The 15355-nt window shown below is 55.0% G+C and overlaps 1 protein-coding gene and 1 long non-coding RNA gene across 3 annotated transcripts in view; one reads left to right on the top strand and one right to left on the bottom strand.

The window, feature by feature from the left end:
* AKT2 (v-akt murine thymoma viral oncogene homolog 2) overlaps window positions 1–15355 on the bottom strand; it is a 41622-nt gene that overhangs the window by 3815 nt on the left and 22452 nt on the right. The window contains exons 4-13 of one of the 2 annotated variants that reach the window (XM_014541727.1): window positions 14336–14489; window positions 13528–13659; window positions 12020–12085; window positions 10931–10999; window positions 10097–10219; window positions 8929–9057; window positions 8520–8734; window positions 7905–7992; window positions 7694–7796; window positions 6534–6618 (exon numbers count right to left, since the gene is read on the bottom strand). In XM_014541727.1, the coding sequence (XP_014397213.1) occupies window positions 6539–6618; window positions 7694–7796; window positions 7905–7992; window positions 8520–8734; window positions 8929–9057; window positions 10097–10219; window positions 10931–10999; window positions 12020–12085; window positions 13528–13659; window positions 14336–14489 (1159 nt within the window). In that variant the 3' untranslated portion in view covers window positions 6534–6538. Of the gene's footprint in view, window positions 1–5044; window positions 6619–7693; window positions 7797–7904; window positions 7993–8519; window positions 8735–8928; window positions 9058–10096; window positions 10220–10930; window positions 11000–12019; window positions 12086–13527; window positions 13660–14335; window positions 14490–15355 lie in introns of those variants that run through there. The other variant, XM_005868806.2, reaches the window with a different exon arrangement.
* Window positions 1688–6429, top strand: LOC106726524. Its single transcript, XR_001362596.1, has 2 exons — window positions 1688–3052; window positions 3209–6429. It is a non-coding gene; the product is annotated as an uncharacterized LOC106726524 (long non-coding RNA).

Genomic DNA, 15355 nt, shown 5'->3' with positions numbered 1-15355 from the left:
GCCTTTCCGGGGGTCCTGGGGAGGCGCTCGTGCCCGCGGGGACGTTGTCCGGGACTGGGGCGCTCGCAGGCTCTGGGCCAAGGGCGGCTGCCGGACTCTGCAAGGGAGGATTGGGTCAGCGCCCGGAGCGTCCCGCTGGGAGGGGACCCAGGCTCCTGTAGCTCACCAGCATCTTTTAGGCTGGCGTCGAGGGCGAAACCAAGAGCCCACCTCTTCCTACTGGAGCGAGGATCCGTGGCCGCCGCGCTTTAAACAAGGCTGGGCGCATGCGCGCTGAGTAAGCTTCACCTGGGCAGGTGGGCAGGTGCGTGGTCAATGGCGAATAGGACTACTGCTCTAAGGTCAGGCAGCTGGAGCCAAGCTCTCATCCTCCACTTACCACGTGGCGAGGAGCAGTCCCTTGGAGCCTCACGATCTTCAGCTATGAAGTAGGGATTGTTTCAATTGATAGTTGTCCCGAGGATTTTATAAGATTGTGTGTTAAGTGGCCAGCTCGGGGCTTAACAGAATCAAAGCTTAGTACATAGGAGCTACAAGTCGCTTCACAACCATTTAGAGAAGGCCTCTGTGCTCTGGGCAGTGGGAACTCAGGGGTGAGCAAATCCCCTTGCCGCCGCCTTAGGCCCAGAGCGCGGGTGACGGGGAGAAGTCGCCAGCGATGGGCTGGGCCTGTAGTGCGCAGCTCCTCGCTGCTCTCCCTGTGCCCGGACATGCACAGGGATCCTGTGCACACCTAGTCAGTCAGGTCTCACTTGGCCTCTGCTCAGAACTCCATTGCAGCTCCCACCCCCCTCAAAGTGAAAGTCCATGCGGTTCTACATTATCTTCCCACAGGTGAGCTTACACCTGTGAGCTCATCGCCTAACCCAACCTCCCTCATTCCTCCCTCTCCCGCCACACTGGCCTCCTGGCTCATCCTCTGGCTCCTCCTCAGCCTCACCTCGGCCTTTGCGCTGGCTGTTCCTCTGCCTGAAGTTCTCTTACCTCACATGCCCCTCACTCCCTTTAAGGCAGCGGTTCTCAACCTTCTGGCCCTTTAAATACAGTTCCTCATGTTGTGACCCAACCATAAAATTATTTTCGTTGCTACTTCATAACTGTAATGTTGCTACTGTTATGAATCGTAAGGTAAATATCTGATATGCAGGATGGTCTTAGGCGACCCCTGTGAAAGGGTCGTTCGACCCCTAAAGGGGTCGAGACCCACAGGTTGAGAACCGCTGCTTTAAGGTGTTTACTCAGATGTCACCCTCTCCATGAAAAGCATCGTCCTGAACACTTCTTTCCCCATCTCGATACTTATTCTCTCCTCAGCACGAACTGCCTCACTGTCTCCGTCCTCACTAGAACGTGAACCCATGAGAGCAGGGCGGGTCTGTTTTCATCGCTGTTCCCAGTGCCTAGAACACAGCTGGGCACAGAGTACTCAGTAAATATCTGTTATGAGTGAGTGGAAAGGCTGGGTTTGTAATTTAGAGGTAGCTGTCTGGAAGGACCTCTTTGAGGTGACGTTGGAGCTGAAACCTGGAAGGAGGAGGAGCCAGGAAAGCAAAGACAGGGGAGCTACCCCACGTGGAGGGAACAGCCTGAGCAGAGGCCCTGCGGTAGGAAAGAGCTTGCTACTTGGAGGCATTGAGAAGTCAGAGAGGCTGGCAACGCAAGCAGATAGAAGCGTGAGATGCTGGACCAATGGCTTCCTGTCAAACATGCAGTAAACCCAGCTCCTTCACCACAAGATCCCGCTGTTACCTCTCTAACCTCATTTCCTTCTGCCCTCCATCTCCTTCACTCCACCTGAGACACCTTGTCCTCCTTGTGGTTCTGAAACACATCAGGCACCTGCCTGGCTCAGGGCGTCTGTGAGCTTGTGGTGAGAACCTGCATATTTACATTCCCCGTGTGTCTCTATACAAGACACTAACTACAAAGAGGACGTTGTAACTTGATAGTGGAGACACCTGACAAACGCCACCTTAACCACGGGATTAGTCACCACCGCTAATGGGATGTTCAGATTCCTCCTGGTAAGTTGCACTGAGAAGGGCACATCATTTCTGGGAATTCCTGTCAAAAATAGCTTGAATATAGCCACCAGGAAACAGGCAGTAATCCCTCACTGAGGGACATTCTGCAAAATAACTGCCCGTAAGCTTCAAACCTGACAACTGGATTCAGCAGCGAGCCTGGACTGAGTCACTAGCCAGGAAATTGTTTCCTTTTTGGTGCACAAGGACATTAGTGTGACCACCACAAAATCTGATTAAGGTCTGAGGAGAACATTGTTTCACTGTTAACTTCCTGACCTTGATCACCGGATTGTGGTGAAGACAAAGTTCTCATTATAGGATAGATATGTAAATGTGGAGGGGGGGGGAACAGAGTAAATGTGAAACACTGTGGGGAATCGCGTGAAGGGGAGACGAGAATTACTTGTACTTTTTAAAATAAAATAAAAAATAGATTTATGAAAAGTGGCAGACACAGTAGAGTTCCCAAGTACCCCGCACCCAATTTCCCCTATTAACGCCTTATACATCATTGGTGTGGTAATTTGTCACAATTCAATGAGCCATAGAAATGTTATTCAAGTCCATGCCTTATATTCAGATTTCCCATTTACCTAATGTCCTTTCTCTGTTCCGGGACCTCATTCAGGATACATTACACTTAGTCTCCTTGTCTCCTAAAGCTTTTCTTGGCTGTTCTCAGGCTTTTCTTGTTTTGAACCTCGACAGCGTTGAGAACTAGTGGCCAGGTCTTTTGTAAAACATCCCTCAGCTGGGATTTGCCCGGTGTTTTCTTTTAGACTGGGGCATCTGTTCCAGAGAGGAAGGCCACAGAGACAGGGTACCATTCTCACTGCATATCAGACTCACTGCCAACATGACTCGTCACTGCTGATGCTGACTCATCACCGGCTGCTGTGGTCGTCAGTCTTTGCCCCTCCTCTACTGTCCTCTTTGGAAGGAAGCCACTTGGCAGCCACACCGAAGGAGGGGATATGCTTCCCTGAAGGCAGAGCATCTACGGAAACTATTGGACTTCTGTACAGGTATGTCTGTTCTCACCATTTTGGGTATAACCAATGCTGCACTGTTTTATTGCTCAAATTGGTGCTCAAATTGCGTTCAGCTTTGGCCACTAGAGGCTCTTCCCATTGGCCCCTGTGTCCCTTTACATGCCATTAGTGAGGTTTCTTTTCTTCTAGGTCCTTAATTCTGGACACGACTGGATGCTGCAGGTTCATCTTGTGTATTTCCTGCTCTAATCCTAGAATCACTTTAGCACTATTTTTTAAAGTTTCAAAGTTTTCTACGGGTCTGAAATTATTTCTAATCAACGTCAAAAATACGCGAATCACACTTTTTTGGAAAGCTATCTGACACATATCAAAATGCAGCGACCCTGGAATGTAGGCCACAGAAATACAAGCACAAGCACAGTGAGAGTGGACTGTTATGGTTACTTCAGTGCTGCGGGTAGCAGCAAAAAGCAAACAAAACCTGGAAACAAGTAAATCCTCGTCCACAGGGGTGGCAGCATCAGCTGAGGTGTGTCCACCCTGAAGAACCTTGTGAAGCAACTGGGAAGCATCACAGCAATGTCCACCAGGAGTTCCTCCAAATGAAGGGACTAAAAAAGACCTCATTTTCACCGGTGACCCCACACAGCCTCTGAATGCACACACGGTGGTGGGAGTGCGGGTTCCATGTGGCAGCACACAGCCCAGGGGCGTGGCCTGGTTACCTGGGAGGAGAGGTGTACAGAAGAGGAGGAGCCAGCCCTTCGCGATGCCACGCCCATCTGTGCAGGAGGTAATGTGAGACCCACAGTCAGGGCCGCAGGTCTGGGATCGGGTGACTCACTTCCTTCTGCACACTTTGGTTTTGTTGCATTTTTCTTTATATACACACACAAAACTTGTGACATTTTCTACATGCACATGACAAAAAACAGATGACTCAAAATTTAATTTTTCTAATTGTTAAAATTTTATTAAAATTCTTTCACCTAAAATTCCCAGTTTGGGAGAAGTCCTACAGGAATAAGAACATCTAAGGACATTAAGTTCAACGGAGGAAGCAGCCGATTAACCTACAGGAGTCCGTCCAGGGACTGTGACAGGTCCCCAGGGACAGACCACACGGAGAGCTGAGTGAGTTCCTGAAAGGACTCTCTAGCACCGGCCCCTCAGACTGTGACTAGAGGGGAGAAGAAAAGGCTTTTCTTCATAAGCCTGTTTATCTGATTACCACCAAGGCATACTTTTATGATTTAAAAAATGTCCATAACAAATAAGGAAAAAATCCAAAAAATTCCTCGAGTCTTGGTCGCAGGTAACAGACTTCCTGGACTCAACTTTTCTGCTACCCTCACTTAAGATCTCAAAAACTCCCTGTGTGGGAAGCCCTAATAGCTTCTGGCAAAATCGGATTGAAGTTCGCCTGTGCGCAGCATGGCAGCCCTGGCCCCAAGGTCTGGGAAGAGTGACTCAAGCATGGGAACCAGCTGTCAGAGGACTCCCAGACGGAGGGGCTGTGACCCAATCTGAGGTGCTCCCAGCTGACAGCCACCACAAATCCCGTTATACCAAGGAATCTGTGGGGGAACGAGGGGCCTCGAGGCTCCCCAGTTTAGCATCAATGGAGGCTGGGGGATGCAGATGCACGGACAATGCCTGCTCTAGGGCTCAAGCACTTCGGGAAGTGAACATGCTCCCCCTCACACTCCTGACAGGGCTCAGTGACCCCTCACGCATCCTCCTTGTTCAGAGCCACCTGGCCCTCCCCCCCTTTCTGCCTAAGCAGTTTCCGAGCGCCTGGGATGACCTCTGTCCACCACCCCCCACCACAGGCCCCGTTTCCTAAACTCAACAGCTTCCCTCCCAGCAGTCCCCTCCCTCTCCAGCCTGAGCTTGACACCACCTCCCCCCAGGACGCCTTCTCTGCCTGCACAACTTAAAAGGGCCCTACCTAACAGCAATGGGAGCAGGAGGCAGCTGGCACTTGGGGCCACTCCATAAGCAAGGAAAGGCCCAGGGTGGTGGGCCCGGTCTGAAAGAGTCTTTATTGCTTGTACCGTACAAATATGAGGAACAGGGAAAGGCCAGTGGGGAAGAGGGAGAACTGTCAGATAAATGACATACACACACAAAAAGAAGAGACCTCCCACCCCCCAAACCAGCCCCACCCACCCCAGATGTCTCTCGGTGAACTACCTAGTACAGGAGGTGGGAAGATCAAAACCACAAAAGTTACATTCCAAACACCCGGAGATGTTGGTGGGGAAGGGGGAGAGACAGGGCAGCAAGTGGACCTCGCGTGTGGCTCTCACACTAGGCCAGCCACCCTTCCCCTGGGAAGAAATGCTGGGGTCAGGGCCAGGGGCCCGAGTCCACACACATACGCACACACACCACACACTTGAGGCCGGGACACGCTTGCTCTCACACATACATACCCAGCACACATGCACACACACACACCCCATGTGCACTGTCTCAGATGCACAAGGACACCAACAGCACACAATCCAAGGCACGCACGCACACGAGTGCCCATAGCACTGACACGTTCACCTTAAGGCTGCAGAACGTGGGGCTGGGGGAGGGGGGTGGCCTGGAGCCTCCTTCTCAGAGGCCCCCACCCCAGTACGTACCAGAGACACCCATCCCTGCCCCCTCCTCAACCAAGTTCATGGGGCCCAATACTGTCTCGGTGCGAGATGTGTAACAGCCGAGGCTGGCACCCCTCCACCCCAGGCAGAGAGAAGGGGCAATCCTGGCCCCCATTCTGGGAGGGGCCAGGCCCAGGTCCAGCAGGAGGTAAGGCTGGCTGGAAGGAAGCCCTGGTAAGGCACGGGGCTTGGGGTGGGAAGGCTAGGCCCCACATGTTCCTCCTACTTCGTCCACAGGGTCAGGAGAGCAGCGTGGGGCGCAGGGAGGCAGCGTCCATCCCCTTGGCCGCTCTGGGTTCCCCTCCAGGTAATCGACCCCAGCCCGAGGGAGCCCTGGACCTCTGCTCCTGCAGCTCCCAAAGGCCCCCACCTGGGCCTGGACATTACTGCTTTTCTGCTGCTGGGTGGGGAGGGGGCTGGGCTGTCCCCTCACCAGGCCACTCGGAGCCTAATGACAGGCATGGAAGGCAGCCCAGAGCGCTGTCCGCACCTCTGAGGGCAGCACAGCACAGAGCAGGCAGCCGTGGGCGCCCAGCCAATATTCAGGCAGCCCCCCCCCCCCCCCCCCCCGGCTTTCGCTCCTCACTGGGGCTTGTGTTGATCAAAACCCAAGATCTTCCCAACTGCCCAAAGGCCAGGTCCTGGGGCAGCGGCAGAGTCTCCCCAGTCCTGATCTGGGCGCAAAAGTGAGGGCAGGACAGGATCCTGGAGGCAGGGCCACTGGGTCCACTGAGAGGAGGCTGGCAGAGGGCTGAAAACTAGAAATGGGGGTAAGGGGTGAGGGATGGAGAGGCAAACAAAAAAGACCAAAAAAACAAAAAGACAAAGCCCCCCCTGCCCCAGCGGCAGCAGCAGGCACTGCTCACTCGCGGATGCTGGCCGAGTAGGAGAACTGGGGGAAGTGAGTCCGCTGGTCCATGTCCAGAGAGCCCAGGCTGTCATCTGCAGGGGTCAGTGGAGGTGGATTGGGAAGACGGGCTTTCAGAGGGCCCAGCACCCCGGCCAGACTCCCGGGGAGGGGGACAGAGGGGAATCAACCTCAGGAAGGACTACAGGCAGAAACTCCAGCTGGTGAGGTGTCCACCAGACTTCCTCCCTGACAGACACCCTTTGGTCATAGCCCTGGCTCCAGGGTCTCGGAGCTGCTCACTCAGCCACCTCAGCATCCCACCAGCTCCCTGCTCTCCTCCTCCTCCTCCCCTTCCACACCTCAGTCTACCTCGAGGTCTGCCCACACTTCTTTTAGCAGCTCCTGCCCTGGCCACCACTCCCACCCACAACAAACCCTCCACATGCAGCCAAAGGTCTTTCTAAATCCCTGATGCAACCCCGTTCCTCTTCCTAAAAAAGCCCTTCCATAGCCCCTGTACAATCCCCACTCCTCCCAGGGGCCAAGGCCCTCCTGCTCACCCATCCCCTCGCCTCTCCCCTCCCCATCTACTCTGACCTCTGCAACGCTCTCATTTCTAGACGTCCCACAGCCATTCCTTCTGTCAGGACTGAGTCTCAGCTGCCATGTCTCCCCCTCCAGGAAGCCCTCCCTGACCCGCAGCCAAGCATTTCCTCTGGGCTTCCCCAGTCCCTGTGCTCCTACACACTGTCCTGACCACCCTGGGCTGTCACCCCACCTGGACTGAGCACTCCCCGAAAGCAAGGCCCAGGGCTGACTCCATCACTGCCTTGTCTCCAGCAGAGCCTAGCACTGGGCAGGTGAGAGTAAGAACTCAAACAGCTACAGAGTCAATGAATAATCCGGCTCCAAAGACCTGGGTGGTCTGGGAATACAACTATGGACCTGCCATCTCGGTACTGACGACTCCCCAAGCATCTCCTACCCAGACCTCTGCCTGGACAACTGGAACGGGGGGGACCCAGTGGCTGTGGTGAGCCTCACTGGGCCCACAGACGACTAACAGCAAAAACCCTGCGAGCTTCCTCCCTCCCGGAGAAGTGGGTCAGCAGCAGACGCCCTCCACCGCCCGGCCAGCCCACGGGATGCGGGGCCTCAGGCACTCACAGCGGTCCGGGGGTGTGATTGTGATGGACTGGGCAGTGAACTCATCATCGAAGTACCTGGTGTCGACCTCGGATGTGACCTGAGGTTTGAAGGGCGGTGGGAGCTGCGGAGGAGAGGAGCCCAGGCTCAGGACCCTGAGGCCAGGCGGCTCGGGCCAAGGTCACCCACAGGGGCCGAGCTCCTGCTGGCAGCAGCGGGTGGTGGCACTCACCTTCTTCTGTACCACATCCTGCCAGTTGATGCTGAGGAAGAACCTGTGCTCCATGACCTCCTTGGCATCGCTGGGCCCCCCGCCGAGCCTGGGCAGAGACGGCCATGAGCACCCGCCTCCCGGGGCAGCCAGGTTCTGGGAGACACTTTCGGTGCAGGCCTGGGCCTGTGACATGCAGGCCCTGAACAACCTTAATAAGCCTGTCCCGGCCACAGACCTCCCCCTCACAGAGGAGGAAAGTGAGGCCAGGCGGGAACTCGTGCCTAGGGCCAGAGCCAGGAGACTGCAACTTGGGCCAAGACCAGAATGTGAACTGAGAGGGCATTTGGCCACCTCACATCCCGGCTTTGCCACGTATGACTGGGCCACCCAAGGCCAGATCGGGGTTGCCCTGCTCCTCAGCATCCCCATAAAACAAGGTAGTGCGGGCAGAGAACTAAAGAGAGGCCTGCCCCCAGGGAGTGCTCCGAGTGCCAGCTGTGGGGACTATCAGAGGCTGTGGGGACCACACAGCACACCCACCAGTGCGTGTGCCTGTGGACACTGCCCCTTCGGGCTGGGGGGACAGTGGCAGCAGGTGGTGCTGGGCAGCGCAGGGCAGTCACCAGCCCTCACCTCTGCTTGGGGTCCTTCTTAAGCAGCCCAGCCAGCAGGGACTTGGCCTCAGGGCTGAGCGTGCGCGGGAAGCGGATCTCCTCCATGAGGATGAGCTCGAAGAGGCGCTCGTGGTCCTGGTTGTAGAAGGGCAGGCGGCCGCACATCATCTCGTACATGACCACGCCCAGCCCCCACCAGTCCACAGCCCGGCCGTAGTCGTTGTCCTCCAGGACCTGATGGGGAGGGGCAATGAGGGGCCAGGACCATACTCTGGGGCCTAGGAGCTGACTGGTCCAGTGGGGACAAGGCCCTGCCTGGGGCTGGGGAGGGCAATCTAAGGAATTGGAGCCCGGCCCTCAGAGCGTCTAGGTGGGGGAAGCATCCGGTCCCGGGGCCCCGCCTCCCTCGGCATCACAGCCCCAGACACCTCGGGTGCCAGATATTCGGGGGTCCCGCAGAAGGTTTTCATGGTGGCCCCATCACTGATGCCCTCTTTGCACAGGCCAAAGTCAGTGATCTTGATGTGGCCGTCTTTGTCCAGCATGAGGTTTTCCAGCTGTAGGAAAAGTCAGTGTATCAGGAACATGTCTTCCCAGGCTTCCTGCCATCTCCCTGAAACCCTAGGTGTCCAGCCCTGCCCTGGAGGGGGCTGTCACATCATGGGCTCCAGGCTGAGCTATGGGATACACCCCAGCACAGGGTTAAGCCCTCACCCTCTGAGGCTCACACCTCCCCAGTCCCTGGCCAACCCCCAGGGGAGCTGGAAAAAAAACAGGGCTGGGTCCTGCCCCACCCTGCCTCCCCTCCCCCACTTTGGATGTGAGGGACAGTATCTCTCTCCTTTTTCCTAAGCTTCACACAATGGGCCATTTAGTGGGCCTTTGTGCAAAACCCCCAAGTCAAGACAGATCACTTCCAGTCTCTCAGACACCCCATGTGCCCCTTCCCTATTACTAACCATCCCCTGCTCCGGACAGAGAAGTAATTTTACTTCCTTGCTCTCTTTTGCAGTTTCTCCTGCCTATACATACGCCTGTCATCAACACAGATTCGCCTGTCTGTCCTGGCTTTCCCAACGTCAGTCTGTGAGACGCGTCCACGCTGCTGTGTGTGGCTGAAGTGTGGTCTCTTTAACTGCTGTGGAGCCCCAGTATGCGAACACACCACCCGGACTTTATCCATTTTCCAACAGCGGACACCAGGGATTAGTATGACTAGTGCTGCTAGGAGTGTGTCCACATTTTGAGGTGCACACAGGTACCTGTTCCTGTGTGCATATGCCTAGGGCACAATGGCTGGCTCACAGGGTGTGCACATGTCCACTGCTGGTGGATTCTGCAAACTGCCTTCTAAAGTGCCTGTACCAATTTACACCCTACACTGCTCAGCAGCCTGTGCTCACAAGAGGCTCAGAAGAGACTTCACGCAGGGCTGCCTGCTGTGGAATCACTACTAGGGGCCACAGCGGAAGGGTTTGAGCCCCAGAGGGAGCTAGACACAGGCACATGGACAGCCTCCCTGGCTCCCTGGCGTGGGTCCTGCATGTGTGCCCTGGGCCAGCCTGGGCCCTCCACAGGAGGCGACCACACACTCACCTTGATGTCGCGGTACACCACATCCCTTGAGTGCAGGTACTCCAGGGCCGAGACGATCTCTGCACCATAAAAGCGGGCCCGCTCCTCCGTGAAGACGCGCTCCCGGGACAGGTGGAAGAACAGCTGCCGGAGGAGGGAAAGGGGGGCAGGACATCAGGCCCCTGGCCCAGAGGAGGGAAGGATGGAACCCTGCCTGGAGGGCCAGTGAAAACGTCACATCTACTCCATGAACCGGCAAGTGACAACCAAAAAGGACCAACTGAGATAAGAGTTCACGTGAAGGATGACACCGCAGGGAGAGCAGGGGACAGTCCTGGGCCATCCTGCATGAAGGGGATAGTGGATGAGGGAGTGACAGCGAGGAAGCAGAGGACACGAGTCATGAGCAAGTGGCCACAGCTGTGAGACCACAAGGGACAGATGAAGCCCAGGATCATGAGCCAGGGAGTCACACCGTGTGAGAGAGGAGTAAGGGTCATGGAGTGGGGGCTGACTGCTCTGCAACAGAATCGGGAAAGCAGAAGGCCTGCATACGCTTTCTTTGCAGGTCATCCTCCAAGAACATCCTCTACACTGTCATCCAATCTCCCTCACAGCCCTGGCCACAGCGCGGGACTCGGTTTGTATCCTACCCACTAGCTGTGTGAATTTGAGCAAGCCGCTAACCTCTCTGAGCTGTTTCCCCACCTGTAAAATGAAGATGCCGATGCCTTCCTCAAGGAGCGGAGGACGGGACCAGCTGACCCCTGGTAAGTCTCCCTCTACCCTCCATCTCCCTCCCCCCACACTTGGGAACGAGATACCCAGAAATCCAGGCGGGGCAGCACGGCTCACCTCCCCACCGTTGGCGTACTCCATCACGAAGCACAGGCGGTCATGGGTCTGGAAGGCGTACTTCAGCGCCTGCGGAGAAGGAAAGTGGCTGGGGCACTGCCGATTCAGCCTAGACACTCCCGCCCTGGCCTGGCCATGGGAGTCGGGCAGTCGGGGGTTCAACCCTCAGCTTCGCCTTTTGGGCTGTGTGAGTGGGCTCATGGCTCTGAGGGCCGGGAGAGGTTACTATGCTGAACAATCTGTCCTCTGCCTGCCACTGAGCTTCCAAGAGGCAAGGTCAGGAGAGAGACTATTTTGAGCAAGCAGAGCCATTTCACATCTCTCTTTCTCCTCCATTTTACAGTCAAATGCATTAAGCGCTCTCTCTCTCTCTCTCTCTCTCTCACACACACACACACATGAGGTCTGCTGGCTGGGAGTTGGAGCTGATCCTGACCTGGAGCCAACCCCAAAGACAGCTTGGACAGGAGATCTGCCAACAAAGAGTAGTTCTCACACTGCTCTCAGGAGCTCTAAAGAGGGTGGCTCAGAACCCTTGGTTGAACTCCACTGTTTTCTGTCTTCTGCCTGGAAGTACCTCGTAAGATCTTATTTGAACAAGTATTGTGGCTTAACAGAACACCTAGACAGCAACCGAGGTACAGAAACAGCCCATAAGCCATCCTCAACCTGGTCCATTTAACTAATAGCTGTAGCCCAAAGAGGCGTCTGCTCAGCGTAAGTTGACAGGCAGCACAATGATACATCTGTATTACATTGTAAATAAAAACAAAAAATAACGTTCCCACTGTGACCAGCTGGGCTAAGTGCCTCAGACTCATAGAGACGCAGCCACGCTCTCCTGGGCCCCTGCAATGTCACTTCACCTGTCGTCTGAGGTGCTGACAGGACGCCATTGTCTAGGAAGAAGCTGCCACCTCTGGGGTTTTGGTTCAGGCCACCTGGGGAGCCCAGCAACACCTGGCCCAGTCACCTGCCGACACTAAGTCTGTGCTTCCCAGCAGCAGGGCTGGGCTTGTTCCCTGAGTCTGTCCAAAGGGGCTGGCCTGGAGGCTCCCATGTGCACAGGTCTGAGGGAGTCCCACTCACAGTGAGGAACGGGTGCCTGGTGTTCTGGAGGACCCGGCTCTCGGTGACTGTGTGGGCGACTTCATCCTGCAGACAGACAGAGGCCAGGTGAGGGGCTGGTGGGCCACAGCGTGCATGCCCCCAACCTAAGGGATGGGTGAACGACAACCCCACTCCTAGCCATTATGCAGAGCGAGAAGGGCAGGAGTGGCACATTACCATCCACAAGCCCTAAGGAACAAGGGACCACGGCAAGGACATTCAGTGGTTTGCTCTCCAAACCACAAGGGGAGAGGGTGGTGGGGACTTTACAATGAACGGATCAGGCTGTCACCTCCCGAGCCCACAGAACAACTCTAACATCCCCAAGAGGGAACAAGCAGACATTATGAGACCCCTGAGGTGATGTCACAGGCCGTGGGAATCACCACCTATAAATGTTCTTGCCAGAAGAAAAACTGGATCTAGAATTAGGACTCCAGGCCGTGGAGTAACGGTTCTGTGTGGTCCCCACAGGGGCAGCATCAGTGTTGCCTTGGAACCTGGAGAAAAGCAGACTCTTGGGCCCCTCCTCGGACCCACCAGAACAGAGTGGGCCCGGCTGTGGTTGGACAGGCCCTCCCGCTGCCTCTAACACAGGCTCCGCAGTCACCAAGAGCTGCTGACAGGCCTGAACCACCTCTGGGAAAGTCTACGCCCGGGGCGTAATTGGTAACAATGTCTGAAGGCATCTTTGATTGTTACAACTCAGGGGGAAGGGCGGAAGGGAGCTACCGCCTTCCTGGGTGGAGACGGGTCACTGCTCCACACCCGTAGTACAAAGCATGACCCCATAGCAGAGAAGTCAGCCCAAATGTCTGAGGCTGAGAAACCCTGCCTTGGACCAATGACATTGGGTTTGTTCATCTTGTTGAATATGGTCACAGTACCACAATTATAGTATTTAACATCTTCACCTGTTGAAGATACATCTCTAAGTACGTATGGGTAAATTCTATGCTGTCTAAAACATGCCTTAAAATACTCCAGGAGAAAGAAGGGGGAGGACAGAGCTAACAAAACAAGATTGGCCAAATGTTGATAATTGTTGATGCTGAATGAAGGCTACATGGGAGTCCAATATATTTATTTTTCTTTTAAAAATTTTGTGTATGTTAGGAATTTTCCATTTAAAGAAAAAAGGAATAGAATTCCATTCCTGGCCCAGCCTCCTACTGAGACACCCTGAGCCAAGCCCCCACCCTCACGGCCTATGGGGACACCTCCTTTCAGGCCCTGACAGTGCCGACTGGATGAGACCAGTCAGACTCTCCACGTCCCTTCCCAGGCGCCCAGAGCGTGGGGTGGGGGCTCAGCAGGCAGGCCAGCCTGGAGATTTACAGGCCTGAACCAGAGGAATAGGTTGGCGGAGAAATGAGACGTTGGCAGCAGAAGGCACAAGTAAGTGTTGTGTGTGTGTGTGTGTGTGTGTGTGTGTGTGTGTGTGTGTGTGTCCCAGGCCAGCCAAGGGCAGCCTGGGGAGCACCCACCTTGGCGATGATAACCTCCTTCCGTAGGATCTTCATGGCGTAGTAGCGGCCGGTGGCCTTCTCCCGCACCAGGATGACTTTGCCGAAGGTGCCCTTGCCGAGGAGCTTGAGATAGTCAAAGTCATTCATGGTCTGCCAGGGGTGGGGAGAGAGCAGGCCCATCAGTGCAACTTGGCACACAGCCGTGGGAGAAAATTTTCACAAAAGAAAAGGAAAATCAAAGGACACTGCTGCCAAAATGCTCCAGCGTGAGCAGGAAGGGAGGCTCTGGGCAGCAACTGCTGGTTCTGAAGTGGCCTTCAGACCAGGTCTCTCTCTCCCAGACATGAGGCCCTGGGAGGGCTCTGATGTGGGGTGGGTGGGTCTTTTCTTGTTGTTGTTAATCCTCATCTGAGGATATGGATATATATATATTTTTAGAGAGAGTGGAAGGGAGGGGGAGAGACAAAGAGAAGAAACATCTCTGTGAGAGAGACACATCAATTGGTTACTTCCCACACAGCCTTAACCAGGGCCAGGGATAGAGCCTGCAACCGAGATACGTGCTCTTGACCAGAATCGAACCCAGGACCTTTCAGTCCAAGGGCCAACGCTCTATCCACTAAATTAAACTGGCTAAGGCGAGGGGTGGACACATCGTAATGACGTCTCAGGAGGAGGTGGGCACAGAGCAGCCCTGGGGCATCTCCACCATGCTACAGGGCAGTCATGGCAGGGCCGGGGCCCCTCACACTCTGCATGGTGACAGGGCCAACACTGTGGGGGAGGCGTGCTCACTTACTGGCAGCTCTGCCCCCCAAGCACTTACCACCTTGGCCCGTGCCTTGCTAACTGCCACTTCCATCTCTTCAGCCGCAGAAGAATCACTAGGGGAGCCACACTTGTATTCCATGGGGTCCTCGCCTGGGCCCCGCTGCTTGAGGCTATTGGCGACCATCTGGATGGCCCGCATCCACTCTTCCCTGTGTGGGGACAGATCAGGGGAGCCATGAGTCCTGGGCAGGAAGGCCTGAGTCCCACCCTCTCCAAACACCTTTGGGCATTTGGGCACAATCCGTCTGAGCTGGGGAGAGCTGACAGGACCTCTGGGTGGGAGAGAGCAAGAGCGCAATAAGGACAGAGACCATCTATTTCCCAGGAATGGCCACCTGAAGTCAGGCAGCAATGAATTGATCAAAGAGGGGCACCTACCTTTTTTCTCAGCCCCCTGAGCCTTGAATGAGGAAGAGACAGTGCTAAATTTCTCCGGAACAAATGACAAGCTCAAGTGTACAAGTGACCAATGTTTTGTTAAAGAAAACCAAGAGTAAAAGGAAGCATTCATTAGCCAGAGAAGCTGAAGATCTTAAAAGGCAAGAGCCACCGACTAATTCCCTGGAGGGGCTCTGCCGGGACTGGTCAGGGACAGAGGTTCCCACGGGGGCAGGGCGTGGAGAAGGAAGCAGCCCAGCAAGAGGGAGCCCGGCTTCAGAGCCATTAGCCAGTCTGTTGTTCATGATTTGGGATTCACTGGGGGAGTGTGTGCTTCAGATCTCTGCAAACTGTTCTGTCTGGAGAGAGGGAAACGTAAGTAAAAGTGACCAGAGACCAAGAAGAAAAAAAAAAAAAGGAGGCTGAATGAAATTGTCCACACTCCCCATTTTTTACCCACCCCACAAAAGTGGCAGTATCTGTTGAAACCCCCATGGATTTTGCTTATGTCTATAAAACAGCCACATGAACAGTTGGAAAAACAAAACATTTGCTAGGAATACAAGAGTTCAGAGAGCAGGCAACCTCCACAATCACAGAGATGTAAATAAGCCCGAGAATTGCCTTCCCCGCTCCC

Source organism: Myotis brandtii, unplaced genomic scaffold (genome assembly GCF_000412655.1).
Source record: "Myotis brandtii unplaced genomic scaffold, ASM41265v1 scaffold277, whole genome shotgun sequence".
NCBI classification, from domain to species: Eukaryota; Metazoa; Chordata; class Mammalia; order Chiroptera; family Vespertilionidae; genus Myotis; species Myotis brandtii.
This window is presented reverse-complemented; position numbering and strand designations above follow the sequence as displayed.